This window comes from Mastomys coucha, unplaced genomic scaffold, assembly GCF_008632895.1.
Source record: "Mastomys coucha isolate ucsf_1 unplaced genomic scaffold, UCSF_Mcou_1 pScaffold15, whole genome shotgun sequence".
Lineage (NCBI taxonomy): Eukaryota > Metazoa > Chordata > Mammalia > Rodentia > Muridae > Mastomys > Mastomys coucha.
Window position 1 is genome coordinate 44,269,299 of NW_022196897.1, and position 18,241 is coordinate 44,287,539.

Below are 18,241 nucleotides of genomic sequence, written 5' to 3' on the forward strand. Positions count from 1 at the left end.
GGCAGCAGGATCTTTAACTTAGGCCACTGGGGCCAGCAAGAAAGATTATGAGGAAAGAGTTGAGAGGCAGGAGGTGTGCCAGCTGACGGCCTTGATTTTCCTGACTTAGGGCTCCTGACATCCTGGAGCTGAAGAACGGGTTGGTAACTTGGAAGGAACAGAGACAGGCACGTGTCCAGAGACACAGAGACAAATGCCTCCATGAAGTGGGATCCAGAAGACCTTCAGTAGAGGATGCAGGTTTAATATGCAGATCACGGAAGAAGAGAGGATGCAGCGCTATTGTGGGGAAGATTAGGATAGGGCTGGGTATCACAGGTGTACCCTAGTTTTCACTGGAAGATGAAATTCATTTCCCAGAGCCAGAAACAGGGGTAAAGGTTATGGAACAGAAGAAAGGGACCCTGCACTTAGAAGTGATCGGGAATAGACAGAAGCATCATGCGGTGTTCCATTTATGTACGGGGAGGCAGGTGGGAAGAAGGGTTGATGGAATATGAATGTCTGTGTGTACACCTAGTATTGTCAAGAAGCAGAGAAGACAGTAGACTAGAGTCCAGAACTAAAAACTGGTCAGTTATCAATACTAAACAGAAAAAAAATGAGAGAGGATTCTATAGGAGCCGAGACAGGCGTGGAGCTGACGAGGTCAGGGAAGCAGTTGGAGATGCAGGAGAGCCAGGGTGGTTAGAGGATTATGAGGGGGTTGGGATGAAGCAGCCACCATAGGCTTCTTATTCCTGTTCTCCTCTGTGTACTTTCTCTATGCCTATTTAAAAACACAGGCAAGAACACTTGAGCTTACTCTTCGATAGTGTGCTTTTTCCAAAAAGCAGTCTATTTAGTTCCTTCATGTGTTTTGCTTTCATTCTTGTCAATGGAAAACGCTGCTTTATTTATCTTCACTAAGTGGATGATGCTTTCTTTGCTTGTGTGTGTGTGTGTGTGTGTGTGTGTGTGTTGTATGCATGTGAATTTGTGTGGATGCGCATACACACAAGGTAAAGAGGTTGACGCTGAGTGTCCTTCTCAGTGGCTTTCCACATACTTCTTTATGAGACACGTCTGGCTAGGTCATCCAGCCTGGCTCCAAACTTTAGATCCTCCTGACTTAGCCTCCTCCCAAATGCTTAGATTTCAGGCATGTGACAGCATGTCTGGCTATTTTTGTGTTTTTGTGTGTGTGCTGGATACTAAATCCAATGCTTTGGGTCTGCTAAGTACATCACTACAGCCTCATTTTTTTTTTTTTTTTATTTAAAACACTACCAGAATGAATTGAGTGCCACTATGAGCAAGCTCCAAGCATATAAGAAATAGTAGATATGAGCTGCTGTATTTCTTTGAGCAATGAAGTAGGCATTCAGCAGTGATTGGGGGCCTTGTGGGTAGTGGTTACTGATGATGATGATGATGATGATGATGGTGATGGTGATGGTGATGATGATGATGATGATGATGATGATGATGATGATGATGATGATGATGATGGTGATGGTAATGGTGATGATGATAACGATGATTAGAGTTTCCATGAGTTTTATTATTGATATCTAATAAAGTGGTATACATTTAGCATTTTGTGATATATTGATTGGCATCTTAGAATTACTAGTTGAATGTCTTTTCTAGGTTTGTGATTTATGGGGGGAGTTGGGCATAATGTTTATGATTAAAACATACAAGGAGGTGCTAAAGGTAGTCTGTATTTACACTGTTACTGTGGTTTCTGATTATATCAGTGGCCCTCTGAAGTGTGAAATAACCATGGGCCTTTGGTTAATGAATTGAGCATTGTTGCCGTTCATTCATGGAATTTGCTCTTTTATTATATTTGATGCTTCACTTAACAACAAATTTTGCTTTCTCTGTGTTTGATATGTTTTTACCAAATTATTCCTGATTGTATCCATTAATCTTTAGTCACATTTGACAAAAATAAATTACTGTGATCTTTTAAAGTTACCACTAATAATTAGATTTTTCAGGGCATCAAAGTTTTGGGGGAAAACCACTAGATGTGGAAGGGCTTTTAGAGAAATGTTTGCATAAGCTTTGAGAGAAAAGCCTGGGCTGGTAATGGGTCGACAAAGGCTGTGGAGGCGGAGTTGTGGAGTCTTCATAATGTTCATTTATTACACTCTCAGCCTCTGTAGTTTCTCGGGAATCAATTCTCATTTGTTTCATTTGGGAATATTATTTCATAAACATAACAGTTTGGCTCATGTTCTCTGTAGTTCTAGGATCAATAGTAATGGCTTCACTGGTCCACACATCTGGGACTAGTTCCTTGGTTGAAGTACGGGCCCACACTACTTTGTGGGGTTTGCTCCCAAGGAAGCAGAAATGAGGAGACTGGTTCATGCAGTCTCCCCTTAGGTGATTCCCTGGCTTCTTGCTTTTCCTTTTATGTGACTTACCTGTGTGCATGTGGGACCACCCAGGGCATTATAATCTGTTTAAAATCTAACATACAAAACTTGGCTTTATGCTTCCATGTAAATTGCAGAAAGGACTCTTTTGCTGGAGAAGTGTTCACATAGTTGTCTTTGTTTGAAAATGTCTATTAGAGTCAGGGGTGTTGGGGCATGACTGGTGACAGAAGGGTCAGTAGTTCAAAGTTTTCAGATCTTGTTTGAAAAGCCTAAAAACAAGCAGCTGGAGAGATGGGGAGATGGCTCTGTGTTATGAGCACTTGCTGCTCTTTGAGAGGACCTGGGTTCAGTTCCCAGTACATGAATGGATTGTGGCTCTAAAGAATCTGATGTCCTCTCTGCCTCTTCTGCACACATATAGGTATGTATGAATTCACAAAGGCATACACATAAGAATAATAAATCTTTAAAGAAATCCTAAAGACAAAACAGTCCACAGCTATTTCTAGTTCCTAGGAGGTGCATGGTTGGCCACGCTTGAGTCTCACTGTGCTTCTTGCAAGTCTGGGCTGTGCAGCATGGGAAGGACACAGGATATGGGTGTGGGATGAATTGGACTCAAATTTTGGTCTCATTGCTTATTTAGCCTCAACTTTCATCAACACTGTACAGAGAAATCTCCAGATCTTCAGAGATAATTAGAGGGTAATATAGTGTAATATAATGATGTTCTTTTTCATAAACAAAGGTTTATGCATTGTAGAAAAAAAAAACTGTGAAAGAGGGAGAGCCTTGACCATGGCTCATTCTGGGGGCCATAGACCTATATGCCTTAATATCCCTTCTCACTGGTTCTGGGGGTGGGACATGCAGGTGGTTTTTTTTTTTTCAATTTGACATAAATTGTCACTCAGGAAGAGGGAACCTCAATCAAGGAATTGGCTCCAGCAGACTGGTCTATGAACTTGTAGGTGGAGGGCTGAGTACACTATGGGTGGTACCATCCCCTAGGCACTTGGGCCTCTGCTGTATAAAAAGGTGGCTGAGCAAACCAGTCTTCTGCTATGGTTTCTGCTCCAAGTTCTTTTCTTAGTATAAAATGAAATAAACCCTTTACTCCTGTAAGTTGGTTTTGGTTAGGGTTTTTTTTTTTTCCCCCCCCAGAACTAGGAGAGTGAGGGAAGCTGCATTTCAAGGTGTGAAACTGCAGAAAGCTAGCTCACTGCTTGCCAGACACTGGAAATAGTGTGATGCTGCAAATCTCTGACCACTATTTTGGAAATCTAACTTTCACTTGTTTTTCCTTCCTTCCTTCCTTCCTTCCTTCCTTCCTTCCTTCCTTCCTTTTTATTTTTTGTCAGTTTGTTTGAGACAGTGTCTCACCCTGTAGACCAGACTGTCCTAGAACTCTGCCTCCTTCCATCTTCTGAGTGCTGAAATTAAAGGTGTGAGACCCTACATCTGCCCTTTAACACATTTTAATGTAGTAGCCATTTCTTTTGTCAGGGATTAGGCAGGCAAAGCTTCAAATTGTGTTAGGGATTCTTGTAGTCCAGACAGACTGTGAGCTAGCTAGGTAGCAGAACTTCTGATCCTCCTGCCTCTACTTCCTGCCTCTGGAATTAGAGGCATGCACAACCATGTCCAGTTAAATTTCAGATATTTTCAATGTTTGCTTTGTCTATCATAAACTGTTATTTATTTAACTAGGTTCTCCCTATTTATTTATTTAAGCTGTAGACATTTTATACACTCATGGTTTGTTCTATGTGTATGGGTATTTTTCCTGCAGAGGTCAGAAGAGGGTGTCTGATCCTCTAGAACTGGAGTTACAGAGAGTAGTTAGTTGCCATGTGGGTGCTGGGAATTGAACCTGGCTCTTCTAGAGTTATAAATGCCCTTAACTAGTGAGCCATCACTCTGGGCTCACTTAACCTTTCCACTCTGCTTATAGTCCCCCTTTTCTGTCCATCATATTAGGTTGATTTTGTTACTTATTATTAATAAACTTAGTTCTTTGACAACTTAATACATGTGTATAATACAGTAAGGGTGCTGTTTCTTCTCTTCTCTCACCATTATCAATCCCTCTTCCTTCTAACTCGTTCATTCTTTCCCAGATTTATGACTTTTAATCAGGGCTACGTGTGTGACTATTGGACAGGACTATCCATTGGAGTTGGTGGATTACCCAGTGGGTTCATAGCTGTCGCTAATGTTTTCTCCTTTCCCCTGAATCTATCAGGAACTTCTGAGTTTTCTAGTCCAGTCTGTGTCTAGATTTAGTTGCTACTGTCTTTAAGATCCATCTGGGACTTTGCCTATCACTGAGTCTTCTGTCTTGGGTTGATCTTGATCATCTGTGGAGCCCCCTGAAGCCTTGGCTCTGGTGATGTGGTTTGGGTGTTCGGCTGTGACCCAGCAGATAGTCCCCAGCTCTACACAGTGGTCAGGCGTAGCTTGCCAACTTCCTGTACAAAATAGAGAACCTTTCTTCAGTCTCAGCTCTCAAAGGCTGAGTCCTTTGTTTAGCTCACAGTGGCTAGGAATATTCTGTACCCTTCAGAAACAGTCCCAGATTCTGAGCCCAAGACAGAGACATTTAAACAGTCTGCTGCATTACTGGTCCATGAGTGTTTATCTTAATTTTGAATCAACCATGTCTTTTTAAAATCTTATTCTTTGAATAAAGAAAGAAGGATTTGTTTACAGGTAGCTGTATAATGCCACATTAACTAAAATTTTGTTATTTAAAAACATATGTATGACTGGGCAGTGGTGGTGCATGCCTTTAGTCCCAGCACTTGGGAGGTAGAGGCAGGCGGATTTCTGAGTTCGAGGCCAGCCTGGTCTACAGAGTGAGTTCCAGGACAGCCAGGGCTACACAGAGAAACCCTGTCTCGGAAAAAACCAAAAAACCAAACCAAACCAAACCAAACCAAAACAAAACAAAAAACAAAAACAAAAAAAAAACCCATTTGTATGTGTGTATTCATTTCTCTGTATGTGTCTCAGTGTGTACATGTATGTGAATGCGTGGCCATAGTAGGAAGGCTGGTGTTACAAGTTTATGTCATCACATTTAGCTTTTTATGTGGGTTCTAGGGATCAACCTTGGGTTGTATGATTTACACTTTCACTTCCTGACATACTTTCCCGACTCCTAGAACCTTATTTATAGCACTATTTATGATAACAAAATATCAGGAAACGTAGTCAGTTATAGAAAATCAGGTAGACTTGTACGTAATGCAGATAAAAATAAGTCAAAATGTGTTGTAAGTTGGAGAAGAATATATATATATATATATATATATATATATATATGTATAAAACAAATGCATGCAGGCTGTAGACTCTCAAGCACAGCAAGAATGTGGCAGCACATATAAAACCCTTCAGGTAACCTCAGTTTCCATTGACTGTTGTGTTGTTTTGGTTAGTTTGTCTATTGATAACCCCCTCCTCCCATTTGACACTGGCTATTTTTATAATAAAGTAAAAGGGGGGGACAATAGTAGCACCTCTCATTTCTTGAAGCCACAGTATTAACTCTTTTCTTTTTTTTTTTTTTTTTTTTTTTTTTTTTTTTCTTTTTTTGGTTTGGTTTTTTTCAAGACAGAGTTTCTCTGTGTAGCCCTAGCTGTCCTGGAACTCACTCTATAGACCAGGCTGGCCTCGAACTCAGAAATTCACCTACCTCTGCCTCCCAAGTGTTGGGATTAAAGGCATGCGCCACCATCGCCTGGCTACAGTATTAACTTTTAAACACAATTTTGTAACCTTAATATTGTATGCATATCGAAATAACAAAATGTGTTTTATATATATACTCTACAGTTATATATTTGTTATATATTATCTATCTCATAATATGAGCATAGACAGAGGCATTAAAATAACCAATATCTAATATTTTACATGTCTAAACAATGGTAACATTCACTGTGAGAAAGTGCCAGGCAAAGTCCTGCATCCTGACCTTGGCTCGCCGGGCCTACTGCGCAGCTTCACACGGGTCTTATCCTGGAGAAATGAGGCCTTTTGGGTAGTCTTCTTTATTAGTAATGGCAGTGGTTCTTGGAAACACAAACAAGTGCCCACAGGTTTCTAATGATGGTTTCATCTTTGTGTACAGGCTCGTCTTTTCTCATGTGGCATGCAGATTTGGTGCTTGTGCTTAGAGTATTAAGGCACAAGGGACCTTAACTTTCTGACTTACATGTCATGGCCTTGGTGTTTCTGATTATTTCATAGCAATGACTCCTGCTTTCCATTTAGCAAACCTTAACAATCATTTCTAAAAATTTATCCTAATGACATAGTTACAGATACAGGGAATTTAAAGGAAAGTACAGTCTTGCAGTTCAATCTGTAAGAGTGAAAAAGAAACTAAGCCAGATGTTCAAAATAGGGAACTGAATAAATAAATCATAGTAAAAGTTTAATGTAATACTTTAAAATGCTCTTTAAAATAAAATTATATACAATATTTATGATGGACTAAGTATTTACAATAAACAATGTTAAATGGAAAAATTCTTAAATAAGCCATGATCCAGGTTTTGCAAACCTGTACATATGCACATGTATGTGTTATAGGTTATAGACGTGCAGAGAAAATGTGAACGTTGAAACACTCAGATGTCAATTGTGGTTATCTCTGAGTGCTGTAATTACAGGAGGGTTTTATTTTGTTCTCTTTGCATCTCTGCATTTATTATATTGAGCTTGTTTTCATGCATAATAAGATAATCAGTAAAAGGTATTAAAATGTACTTCTGCTCTACTCCATGTTGTGAGAGTTAAATGTCGTATCATTTCTCCCTTAAGGTTGTAATTATTCCCTTGTGTTCATCCAACTGTCTTGGTCCATGAGCTGATTTAGTTGGAAACAGCTAGGAAGCGTCATTTAATCCAGAAGAGCTGTGTTTAGTGCTCGCCCTTCACCCTGCCTGGAAAGTATGGTTTCATTCAGTGTGCTAACAGATGGGGGTGAGGGTGAATGGAAGGTAGATTTCATATTGACCAGATTCTTTACAAATCATCTGTTTGCCTGAGATTTCACTGAAGGTTGTTTTTTAACTCTATTGCTGCTGTGGAATTCCTGAGACCGCCCCCTAAAATTAATAATAATGGTGATTATGATGATGATGATGATGATGATGATGATGATGATGATGATGATGATGATGATGATGATGATGATAATAATAATAATAATAATAATAATAATAATAATAATAATAAAACAACCCTCAGGTAGAAAGATGCTAGCATTGGGCATTGTTTTGATTCTCCCTAACTGTAGTAGGGTTTATTGCTTTGCATTATTAAATACATAAAGAAATAACCTAAGAAAAGGTAAGAGAGGAGGGAGGGAAAGCGAGAGAACTAACTCCTTACAAAATCTAAAAAAAAACTAGGGGCCGGCGAGAAGGCTCAGTGACCAAGAGCACTGGCTGTTCTTCAAAAGGACCAAAGTTTGATTCCTAGCACCCGCTTTGCAGATGCCAATCATCTTTAGCTTCTTAGAATCTGACAGTATTTTTTTTTCCTCCATGGCACCAGGCATACATATGTTGTATATACACACATGCAGGCAAAATGCTCATACACATAAAATAAATAAACCTAAGAATAAAATCCTTGAGCCTAAACACAGGTTGGAGATCTGTCTTCTCCGAAGGACAGTCATTCATTCCCAGTCTCCTCAGCCCTTGGCATGTTGAAAGTATGGTTTTGATCTCTTCAAATCTGTCTTGCATAAGAATGCAAAGCGCAAGGGTTGAATGCGGCATCAAAACTGCCTCTCAGAATAAAGAGGCCCCCCCTCTCACTTCTCCCACCTTATCTTTAAATTAGAAGACAAAGCTTTTAATTTAAACTTTCTGAGGAGGGAAATATTAGATTAAAAAAAAAAAAAACAAGACAGAAAATAAATGAAAAAGCAAGTTGGAGTCCAGTGATGAGAATTTGTAATCCCAGTCTTGGAGGCCGGTGCAGGAAGTGTTTCCAGCTATGCAGTGGGCTACACACGACGAGTTAGTTACAGGGAAGCCTGAGATACATAGTGAGGTCTTATGCCACAAATCAATACACAAGTACACATGCACACACTTGTGCATACACCCACACACGTGCTTGCACACATACACATACACGCACACACACACAGAGGCACACACCCACCATAAATATTTTAGTTAAGTAATCGGAAAATGAAGTAATAGAATTAGCTGAGGCTTCTGGTCATGCTTTGACTTTGTGTTACTTCTTTTCTTTATTCCCATCCAGCAAAATTGAGAATTTCAGAGCACTTGATACTTGGGAGTCATTGAAAATGTCAAGGTTCTGATTATTTTCTTTCCTCTGTAGTTTAAACAACTTTTAGGTTACATGGTGGTTTAATACACTGATTTGGCAGTCATTTTGGAGACTATGTTTGTTGTATGCTTTTTTGGGGATCATTAATCACATTTCTTTTCAGAAATCCTGGTGGATAACTCGACAAGATAACAGTAGCAGAGGGGGGCTTGGTGTACCCGAGTGGCTTATCTTACATTTCATTGTTACTTACTGTGGTTTCTCATGTAATACATACGAATAACTTGTAAAATATCCACGGCAGGTAAAAAGCAGTCCCAAGGATTGACTTTAGATACCCTGGAATTCCCACCTGAGATGGCTTGCAGTCTCAAGGATTGACTTTAAGTATCCTGGAAAACCTGCCTGAGGTGGCTTGCTGACTCTTGTAACAGCACACAGAGTTAGGGAAAGAAAAGTCTACCCTGACAGCAGGGCTCCGGGGTACTCTCTTGCTAGAGCTGCCTTCTGAGGCTAGATTCCTCATTGCCTTGGCTACACTGTGAAGTGAGATTCCCCATCCCCATGCCATCACCATCCCCATCCCCATGCCATCACTGAAGGAAAACTTTCTAGAACCCTAATCAGCTCTGTGAGCCTAAACACTTCAGTGACACCCTTGTCAGGAAACATAGTAGTGTCTCACCGAACAATCTCTCAGAACTTCTGGGGAAAAAAATTAAAAACTGCTTTAAAAAAAAGAGTTGCCCAGGCAAGCCCAGGTTCCTCGAAATGGACACCCAGGACAAGACTGAGTAGAGTACAGGGCTTGCAGGCTTCATGCTTATTAATTTAACCAAGTGTGTTAACTAACACTGCTCTTAGACATGTAACCATGTTCTTAGAGGCGTTTCCTTTTGAGGGTATCCAGTGATTGCTGTTGTGGGTAACAATGGCCTTCAGGACAGGATTCAAATGCCCCAGCTTGGATGAAAAGCTCCTGGTCACCTCCTCTCAGGACAATTACACATACCCTTCTCTCCAGCCCCCAGTGACAAGCTGTGACAAGGCTGGGAACTTTCATCCTTTGCCAGTCACCCACCCTCCCTCATCCCTCTCTTCTTCCCTTCCCCTTCATCCTTCTCATCTTTCTCTCTCCTTGTCCATGGTTTTTCACTGTACAGCTCAGGCTAGTGTGGAACTCAACAGTTCTCCAGCCTCAGCATCCTAGTACTGGACTGGAATTACATGTGATAGTAGTAAGTTCAGCTTGCCTCTTTAAGCTTGCCTAAGCCTACCTCCTCAGCCATTCATCTTGAGCAAGGCTCTATGAACTCAGCCTTTACTGAAGGCTGTTTCTCCAGAAGTGATTAAAAACTAAATTGGGCTGCTAAAGAGATGGCTCAGCAGTTAAGAATGTTTACTGCTCAGGTTTGGTTCTTGGCTCACAACCATCCATAACTCCAGGGGATGTTTGTGTCTCTGGGTGTGTGTATGACCTCTTCTGTTATTGCACACATGTGGTACACATACATACACCCAGGGACACACACAAATACATGTAAAATAAAATAAGTAAAATAAGGACCCCCTTTCCCAAATGGTCATCACTGTTCCTTGCACAGGAATTTTGTTCCCAGTAAAGCCATTCACAGATTTAAGTGGCTTAAACAAGAATACCCACATCATCTCATTTGGGATATTTAGGAGTCATAGTGAGTGAGCCTTGCTGTGTCTGTGGCTCTATGTGTCGACTGGCTGTGTTTCTTTGTGACTCACGTGGTGCTGGCAGAGGGGCAGTTTCCTTAGCTGTTGGAATAAGGCCTGGTCTGCTGATGACCTGTCATCTGGGGCCTCTCGGTTTCTACACGGACCACATGACAGTTTGCTTCACTAGAGCAAGCGCTTGCATGGGGAGGGACTAAGGTGAAGAGGAGGGGATGGGCTTACTGAGTTACTCTGTCCTCCTGCTGGGGAGAGGGGCATTGCCCACAGTCCACTCTCAGTGAGGACTGTCTGGGAGGTCTGAGATCACAGCCTGGAGGGCGTTTGGGGCTGACCAAATAGGAAGCTGAGGGTCTTGTTCTGTCAGGCTCACTTTCCTTTCTTCCCTGGTACAGGCATCCTGATGTCATAACTGTGATGCTAGGGTTTAAAGAGAGGCATATTTAAAATAATGTGGCTCCTAAATACCATCTGAAAGTCAACTCCTTCGTCTGATCTTCAGCTGAAGAAAAAAAAGGGACTAATTTAGAATACCAAAAGATCTCTGTAGGATTTACAGAGGTGGTAGAGTGTGGGTGGAAGGGGTCGGCAAATGTAATTTTGAGTATGTGCAGTCTGGGTTCATGTCCTGAATTCAGGTTCTAATCTGGAGTAAGAAAAGTCCTCCCTTCTCTGAAGGAGGCCCTGGTGAGTCTCTGCGCGTCTTCATTTGCCTGAGTAGAGTCACTGGACAGCTAGCCAATGTGGATCCATGTTCAGCCAATGTGGATCCATCCTATCTTGCTATCCTCCCCTGTTTGTAGCATACGCAGAACAAATTGAGCTCTAGTAATATTTTAATCATTGAGAGTGTTGCAGAACTTTTTCTGGGGTGTATGTGTAAGAGCAGTGATGTTGGTTGACAGCACTTGTGATTTTTGTTATTTTTTTTCCTAGTTTGGACACTGGTAGTGTTTGATCTTGAATCAAAATCTCTACTTTCCAATCTTCACTGTTTTCAAATATTTTGTTCTTTTAAGTCAAGAGAATTGCTCTGGTTTTATGATGACATTTCTGTTCAGATTTTAAACTGTTAAATGTTATCAAAGCAGCCCTTTGGCACTAAACGGCTCTCAACTGAATGCATGCACTTTTCCCCATCCCAGCTTTGTGAGTCCACATTGCTCTGCCTCATGTTATGATTGTGAATGGACCCGTGACCTAACCAATTGCCTAAGGGAGTAGCCAGATCCTGCACATCCCCAGTGCTGCCTGTGGATGGATACCACAGGCTTGTGAACTTGAAGAACTCACCTAGTGCATGACAAGGACCTGGAGCACTGCTGCTCACCCGAAGCCTCAAAAAGACAGGGTGTCCCTGCAAGGAAAGAAATTAGAAGTAGGTTTTTTTTTCCCCCTAAGCGATTTGTAGTAGTCTTTGGACAAAGTGATGGGATGGCTCGTAGAATGTATCTGTCTTTGTTCAGCCTCATCCTAGCAAGAATATTATCTTGTATGTATGTATGTATGTATGTATGTATGTATGTATGTATGTATGTATATGTTTGTATGTACATGAGTACTAGCTATCCTCCTTTGTCTGTAGCACACCCAGAACAAATTAACGGTGAGTGCAGGTTTCTGCAGAGTCCAGAAGAGGACATGCTTTTCCGAGGAGCTGGAGTTACAGGCAATTGTGAGCCACCTGATTTGGGGGCTGGGAACTGAATTGAACTCCTCCCAGCAAGAGTAGCAAGTGCTCATAACTACTGAGCTATCTTTGCAGCCCCAAGCATGTTTGCTTGCTTTATGGATATCCTAGCTTGTATTTCTTTTTAATATTGAAGTAGTTTATCATATGTAAATCATACAAAGTTTTAAACTGCACTCTAAACTCAACACTAAAACTTTTTTGATTTTTAAATCTTTTGTGTTTAGGTATGGGTGTGTGTTCATGTGTGTGGAGTCAGGGACAATCTTGTTTGAGGCATGTCTCTTGTTGTTTATCACTGCATACACCAGGCTAGCTGGACTGTGAGTTTCTAGTATCCTCCTGTCTTAGCCTACTGTCTCTCTGTAAGAGTTCTAGTATTATAGATAATTCATTACTTCATTCTTAATTTTGTGGGTTCCAGTAATTGAATCTCAGGTCTTCATGTTTGCAGGCTTTCGTGACAAGTACTTTACCCAATGAGCCCCTCTCCTCTCCTCTTATCCCCTGGAAATTCCCACCTGCCAGTGTCCCTTACACCATAACGGCTATGTCACTGACTTCCTTATCCACTGTATCAATTATCTCAGGTACTTTTGCAGGTAGGACCGAGAACACAGAAGGAGTCTGATTTGGTATTGTTAGTGAATGCATTACAATAGCATGGAGTGCAGGAAAGGAACAGTTTGTCCTCAGTAGGGAGGGACAGGCATGCATTCTGAAGGCTTTGCGACAACACCCATCGATGCCATGCAGGAAAAGATGGTGCCCGGCCCTCCTTTGATTCCCTCAATACACCAGAGAATCTTGCTGCCCCGAAATCATGCGGTAATGTTTTCTAGGTGTGATTCATTCACAGTTTAATATGCTTCCAGTTCAGTCTTGACTTGTCCCTCAGGAAGAGCCTAAAATCTCTTCATTATAATATAGACAGTGTACTGCACTTTGAATACAAATTTATCCATGTTCAGACTAATTTTTCCAGCGATTGTCTCGACCCTGGAGAAGTGCCTTTAATGAATTACATACAAATTGTGTAATTTGAGAAGTTAATTTGCTTTTCTGGTTACACAGGACTGAAAACAGCCCTTGTAGAGAGAGATGACTTCTCATCGGGGACTAGTAGCCGAAGCACTAAATTGATCCATGGTGGTGTGCGATACCTCCAGAAGGCCATCATGAACTTGGATGTTGAGCAGGTAATTGTGGATGCTGGCTGTTAAACAAAAATTGCTACTATGTTTTTTCTACCCAATTAAGTCAGGCATTTTTTTTTTCTTTTAAATAGCTTTTAACATTTCTTCCTGTTCAAAATACCTGTTTAGTGTATGCTGCTTAGAGCATCTTTCAGGAGAGGTGTGCTTATTCGTTCTGTATAGGATTATGTTTATGGGTAATCAGGGGCTTTTTCTGCACAAGCATGTCAAAGTAGCAGATTTACAGAATTGCTTTTGGATGTGTTGCCTTTTAACAATTGTGATTGGGGTTTTGCCAATGGCCACCAAATTGCTACTTGAGAGCAGTTTCGGGGGAGCTGTGTTGTAATGCCTATAGAGTACCAGATTGATCTCTTAACTGCAGCTGCAATCATGCAGCCATATTGTCACTGACACATTCATGGGGGGAGGGAGGAGATGACCTGAGTCACGCTTTCTGTGTGTCACACTTTATTGTGTCCAGTCTGCCATCATTTGAAGAGTGCCAAGGCAGTGTGGAAAATGACATTTCCCAGAGGGGTGGGAAAAAAACAGCTTCCTTCTATATCTGCTTTTCATACAAGGAAAACACAGCAGCGTGGACTTGCCATTGTCGAGTGTTGAGTCTGTCCCCTTTCTCGCCTTGACAAGTCAGCTTTGAATCTGTCCCCTTTTCTTATGTTTCTCTTCAGCATCTGTGATGGAGGCAAAGAAAACAGCCCAGAATTCATGATCTGCTGATTTCCAATGTGTTCTGCCTTATTTTGTCAATAGCTACAGTCATATTGTCCTGTGTAAAATTCATATTACAATAATAATGTAGGTATAATGGGGGCCGTGGGAGAAAAGACAAAGGCTTTTTTACCATCCGCAAAATACCTGCCCAGGCTACATAGAATCTTTGTTGAGTTTAAGGAAGTCCGGAAAACTTGCCATGAATTTGAACAGTGTGTTCTCTCTTACCTTGAGAAAACAGTCTGGGAAACGGAGAAAGGAAGCAATCCAGAGAAACCAAGATAAATGGTTACAATAATCTTGTAACTCAAGTCAGGAAAATATCTTACACCTGGGAACTCTGACAGCATGTTTTTCTCCTATGCAAATACAGTTAAGGTTTCTAAAAAATCTTTGAGGTTGACAGCATGATGTATTATTAGAGATTTGATTAGGGGGGAAGCTCTCCTCGCTCAGAGGTAGAAGGTTTCTGTATATCAATCAGTTGGCAGGGTGTCTATTTGCCATTTGAAAATATTATGATCTGTTACTGCCAAACTAATTTTCTCTGTTTTGATTTTCAGTATAGGATGGTGAAAGAAGCCCTTCATGAACGTGCCAACTTACTGGAAATCGCTCCTCATTTATCAGCTCCACTGCCTATAATGCTTCCACTTTACAAGTAAGCCTTCACCATCACGTGGATGCTATGGGCTGGGCTGAGGTCAGCAGATCAACAGGCTTCTCATGGAAACAATCCTTCTCTGGGTATTTCTTAATGAGGCCTTAATTGGTCCTAATCTTTAATCTATTTCAAATACTTTCCTTGGTGCATTTAAAAGTGAAGATTTTTTTTTGTTTTTTAGAACACTCTCTGTGGACCTATGTCTAAGGGCCAGACTTTGAAGGCAAGGAAGGTTGAGTTCTATGTTTATATTTAATGGAATCTTATTTCAGTTTCTTGGAGTATGTAGGTGAACAGCTGTGTTTACTCTATACATTCAAATGAGGTCCTGTGTGCAGTGTAAAATGCAGGACCCCGCCCCCCCCCGCCCCCTGCAAAACTCTCCTGATACAAAATCTGAAACTACAGTGTAGCAATCCCAAACCCAGCTAGTTAGACTGTATCATTTTATTTTCTAAGTTAACATAGATGAAAAATTCATCCCGGAGGTGTGATTAATCATTTCCCTGATGTTAGAAGTGTATGTGAGGTTGCCCTAAGAAGGTAGCCCCAGCAACTTGGAAAAGGGGATTATGTCATTCTTTTAACCACATGGGTGGTGTAGGGCTTGAAACAGATTGGACCACATAGTGCCTGCTTAGTTACAGATTTCTGGGGGCTTCTTCAACCTGGTTGTAGTTCACATTTCTCAAGGCCTCCAACCTATACTATTTGAATCCACCTCTATACTTGTGAGGCACAGGCATGAGTGGTTGTTTGTTTTGGATGCTTCCTGAAGAATTCTAACACGAAGCAGGCAGGAACCGTGGAGGCAGTCAGAAACTAGGCAGGAACCGTGGAGGCAGTCAGAAACTAGGCAGGAACCATGGGGGCAGTCAGAAACTAGGCAGGAACCGTGGAGGCAGTCAGAAACTAGGCAGGAACCGTGGAGGCGGTCAGAAACTAGGCAGGAACCGTGGAGGCAGTCAGAAACTAGGCAGGAACCTTGGAGGCAGTCAGAAACTCTTGCTGATTTTCCTTTATGTCGGCTAGCGTGGTGCCAGAAGCAACTATGTGCCCCCCCCACCCCCCACACCCCCTTCTACCTTTTTTTGCAGCCTACTACTTGTGGGTATAAGTTTGCTTTTCCTAAATGACTTTTCTTTTCATGTAAGGTGCCAATCTATAATGCTACACCGTGTTTCTAAAAAAATCTTCTCTCTTTGCTTATGCTATAGGTGGTGGCAGTTACCTTATTACTGGGTGGGAATCAAGATGTATGATCTGGTTGCAGGAACTCATTGCCTGAAGAGCAGTTATGTCCTCAGCAAGTCCAGAGCCCTCGAGCATTTCCCCATGCTCCAGAAGGACAAGCTGGTAGGGGCCATTGTCTACTATGATGGTATGTGATACTTCTTTTCTTTGTGCTAGATATTTTTCTGTTCAATTATGACTGCCAAGAGTACACTGACCCTTATTTAAATAAAAAAATAGGTTTGCATTCCACTTTTCATATTAACCTTAAACAATAAACAAATACACCCACGTAGGTAGAGATTCACCATATTTGGTAGTATTGGCTGAAAAACTACCTTTGCTTCTAACCTTTCTTTTTTTAATTAAGATTATACACACACACATGCATACACACACACACACACACACACACACACACACACACACTTTTTTCTTTCTTTTTCTAGACCAGTCTGGCCTGGAACTCATTGTATAGACTAATCTGGCTACATATTTGTGCTCATTTTCCTGCCTCAGCCTCCAGAGTGCTGGGACACTTGTCAGCCAGGACACTTGGCTATCTTTGTTATGTATTCATTTTCCTCTTTTACTTCTACTTTTGTCTCATGGTTGGCTTGGCCCATCTCTCATAGTTATGCACTTCACCCCGCCCCCAGACCACTCCATTTGTTATATGTTTGGCAGTGAATGCTTGCCTTATGAATATATTACGGTGTTCAAAGCAGCTGAGAGTCTGTAGGTTTTCTAGTGAAACCTCTGCTTTCAGGGGGTTATAAACCTAGAGGAAAAATGCCCCTTGGGCTGAAATTGACACATTGTTGTTTTGTACAGACATTAGACTTTGCCTAATGTCAATTTGCTATGTATTCTCTGTGAATTCTTTTGTGTATGTATGTACACCATATAATTTGTTTGAGGAAACTAAGCAGTATATTTGCAGACAGACCACAATCAACAGCAATAGTACAAAGCAGTATAAAGAAAACCATTTGTGAATCTTTGTTGGTCATTTGAGAGTGTGTACAGGACTAGAAAAGAATGTGGTGATACTTATATGGAACTAAGAAGGCACAGTCACTGTACACATTCAAACGGTTTAGAAAGTTTATGGCACAAAGACATCTTTGGCTCTGAATCTCCATGATCCCATCCTGTTGTATGGTCTTTATACTTGGTGTTAGATACATAAATTCTTAGCACAAAGAATTGTTTTCTTGGGCTGTTTTAGAAGATTTGATGAACATTTCCATATTGTATTATTATGTGCTACTGTATCTGCCTTTTAAGGCCACGCTTCCTTTTCTTTTTCTTTCTTTGTTCTTTTTTCCTTTTGCCTATTATGTTGCTCCACTGTTACCCTTCTGAGTCAATTCAGCTGCTGACTGCCAGGCTTTTATATATAAATGCAGAATGCATGTGTGCAGAGGTGGCAGTGGGGACCAAACTTACGAAAATGTCCTAGGAGCAACAATATTAGAAAAATGTTAAGGGTCTTAGACAGACATTAAAAGCTAGAAAATTAACAGTTTCCAGGGACTTTCAGCATCTGAGACACCGCAGGGGGGGCCACTTAACTACTTTTTGGTGCCCTTGAAGGAGCCTACATGTTAAAGGACAACCTTCACCGTGAATCTGCTCTCTCTGCATCAGACCCTTAATGTTAACCATCGTAGTTTATTGGGTGATTACAGTAAAGAGGTTTCTGGTCCGGGGGGGATAAGCATTCTGTAAATAGCGTCCTGTCTATACTCATGTGGAAATATTCGTGGCCTTGGCCTTCTCTTCCTCCTCCCCCCACACAAATCCTTTCAAATTTGTACTGTTTCTATAGCATGGTGTATGTGTTAGGTACTGCGTCTTCTGTGTTAGGCTGTGCATACTGGAATCACCCATTGAAGAACATCACTGTCATACCTGGATTCATGCCTGCCTTAGTTTGCTGTTGTCATGAATTATAGATTTTTATTGAGGAGAATCCAGGGAAAGCCTGTATCATAGTTATGGATGTATTGCTGTGAGACCCCATGAACAAAGCACTTCCATTTTCCTCACGGCTGGAAGAATAGCAGTGTCCAGGCAGACAGGGTGCTGGAGAAGGAGCTGAAAGTTATACATCTTCATTTTATCCAAGGACTGCAGAAGGAGATTGTCTTCCAGGCAGCTGGGAGAAGGGTGTCAAAGCCCACAGCCACAGTGACACACTTCCCCTACAAAGCCATACCTACCCCAACAAGGCCATATCGCCTAATAATGCCACTTCCCATGAGCCAAGCATATTCAAACCACCACACCTGCTTTTTTTTTTTTTTTAAGC

The 18,241-nt window shown here is 41.3% G+C and overlaps 1 protein-coding gene across 5 annotated transcripts in view; it reads left to right on the plus strand.

The window, feature by feature from the left end:
* Positions 1–18,241, plus strand: part of Gpd2 (glycerol-3-phosphate dehydrogenase 2) — a 132,106-nt gene that overhangs the window by 51,490 nt on the left and 62,375 nt on the right. For all 5 annotated transcript variants that reach the window (XM_031370302.1, XM_031370301.1, XM_031370299.1 and 2 more), the window contains exons 4-6: positions 13,171–13,295; positions 14,591–14,688; positions 15,909–16,072. In XM_031370302.1, the coding sequence (XP_031226162.1) occupies positions 13,171–13,295; positions 14,591–14,688; positions 15,909–16,072 (387 nt within the window). The remainder of the gene's footprint in view (positions 1–13,170; positions 13,296–14,590; positions 14,689–15,908; positions 16,073–18,241) is intronic.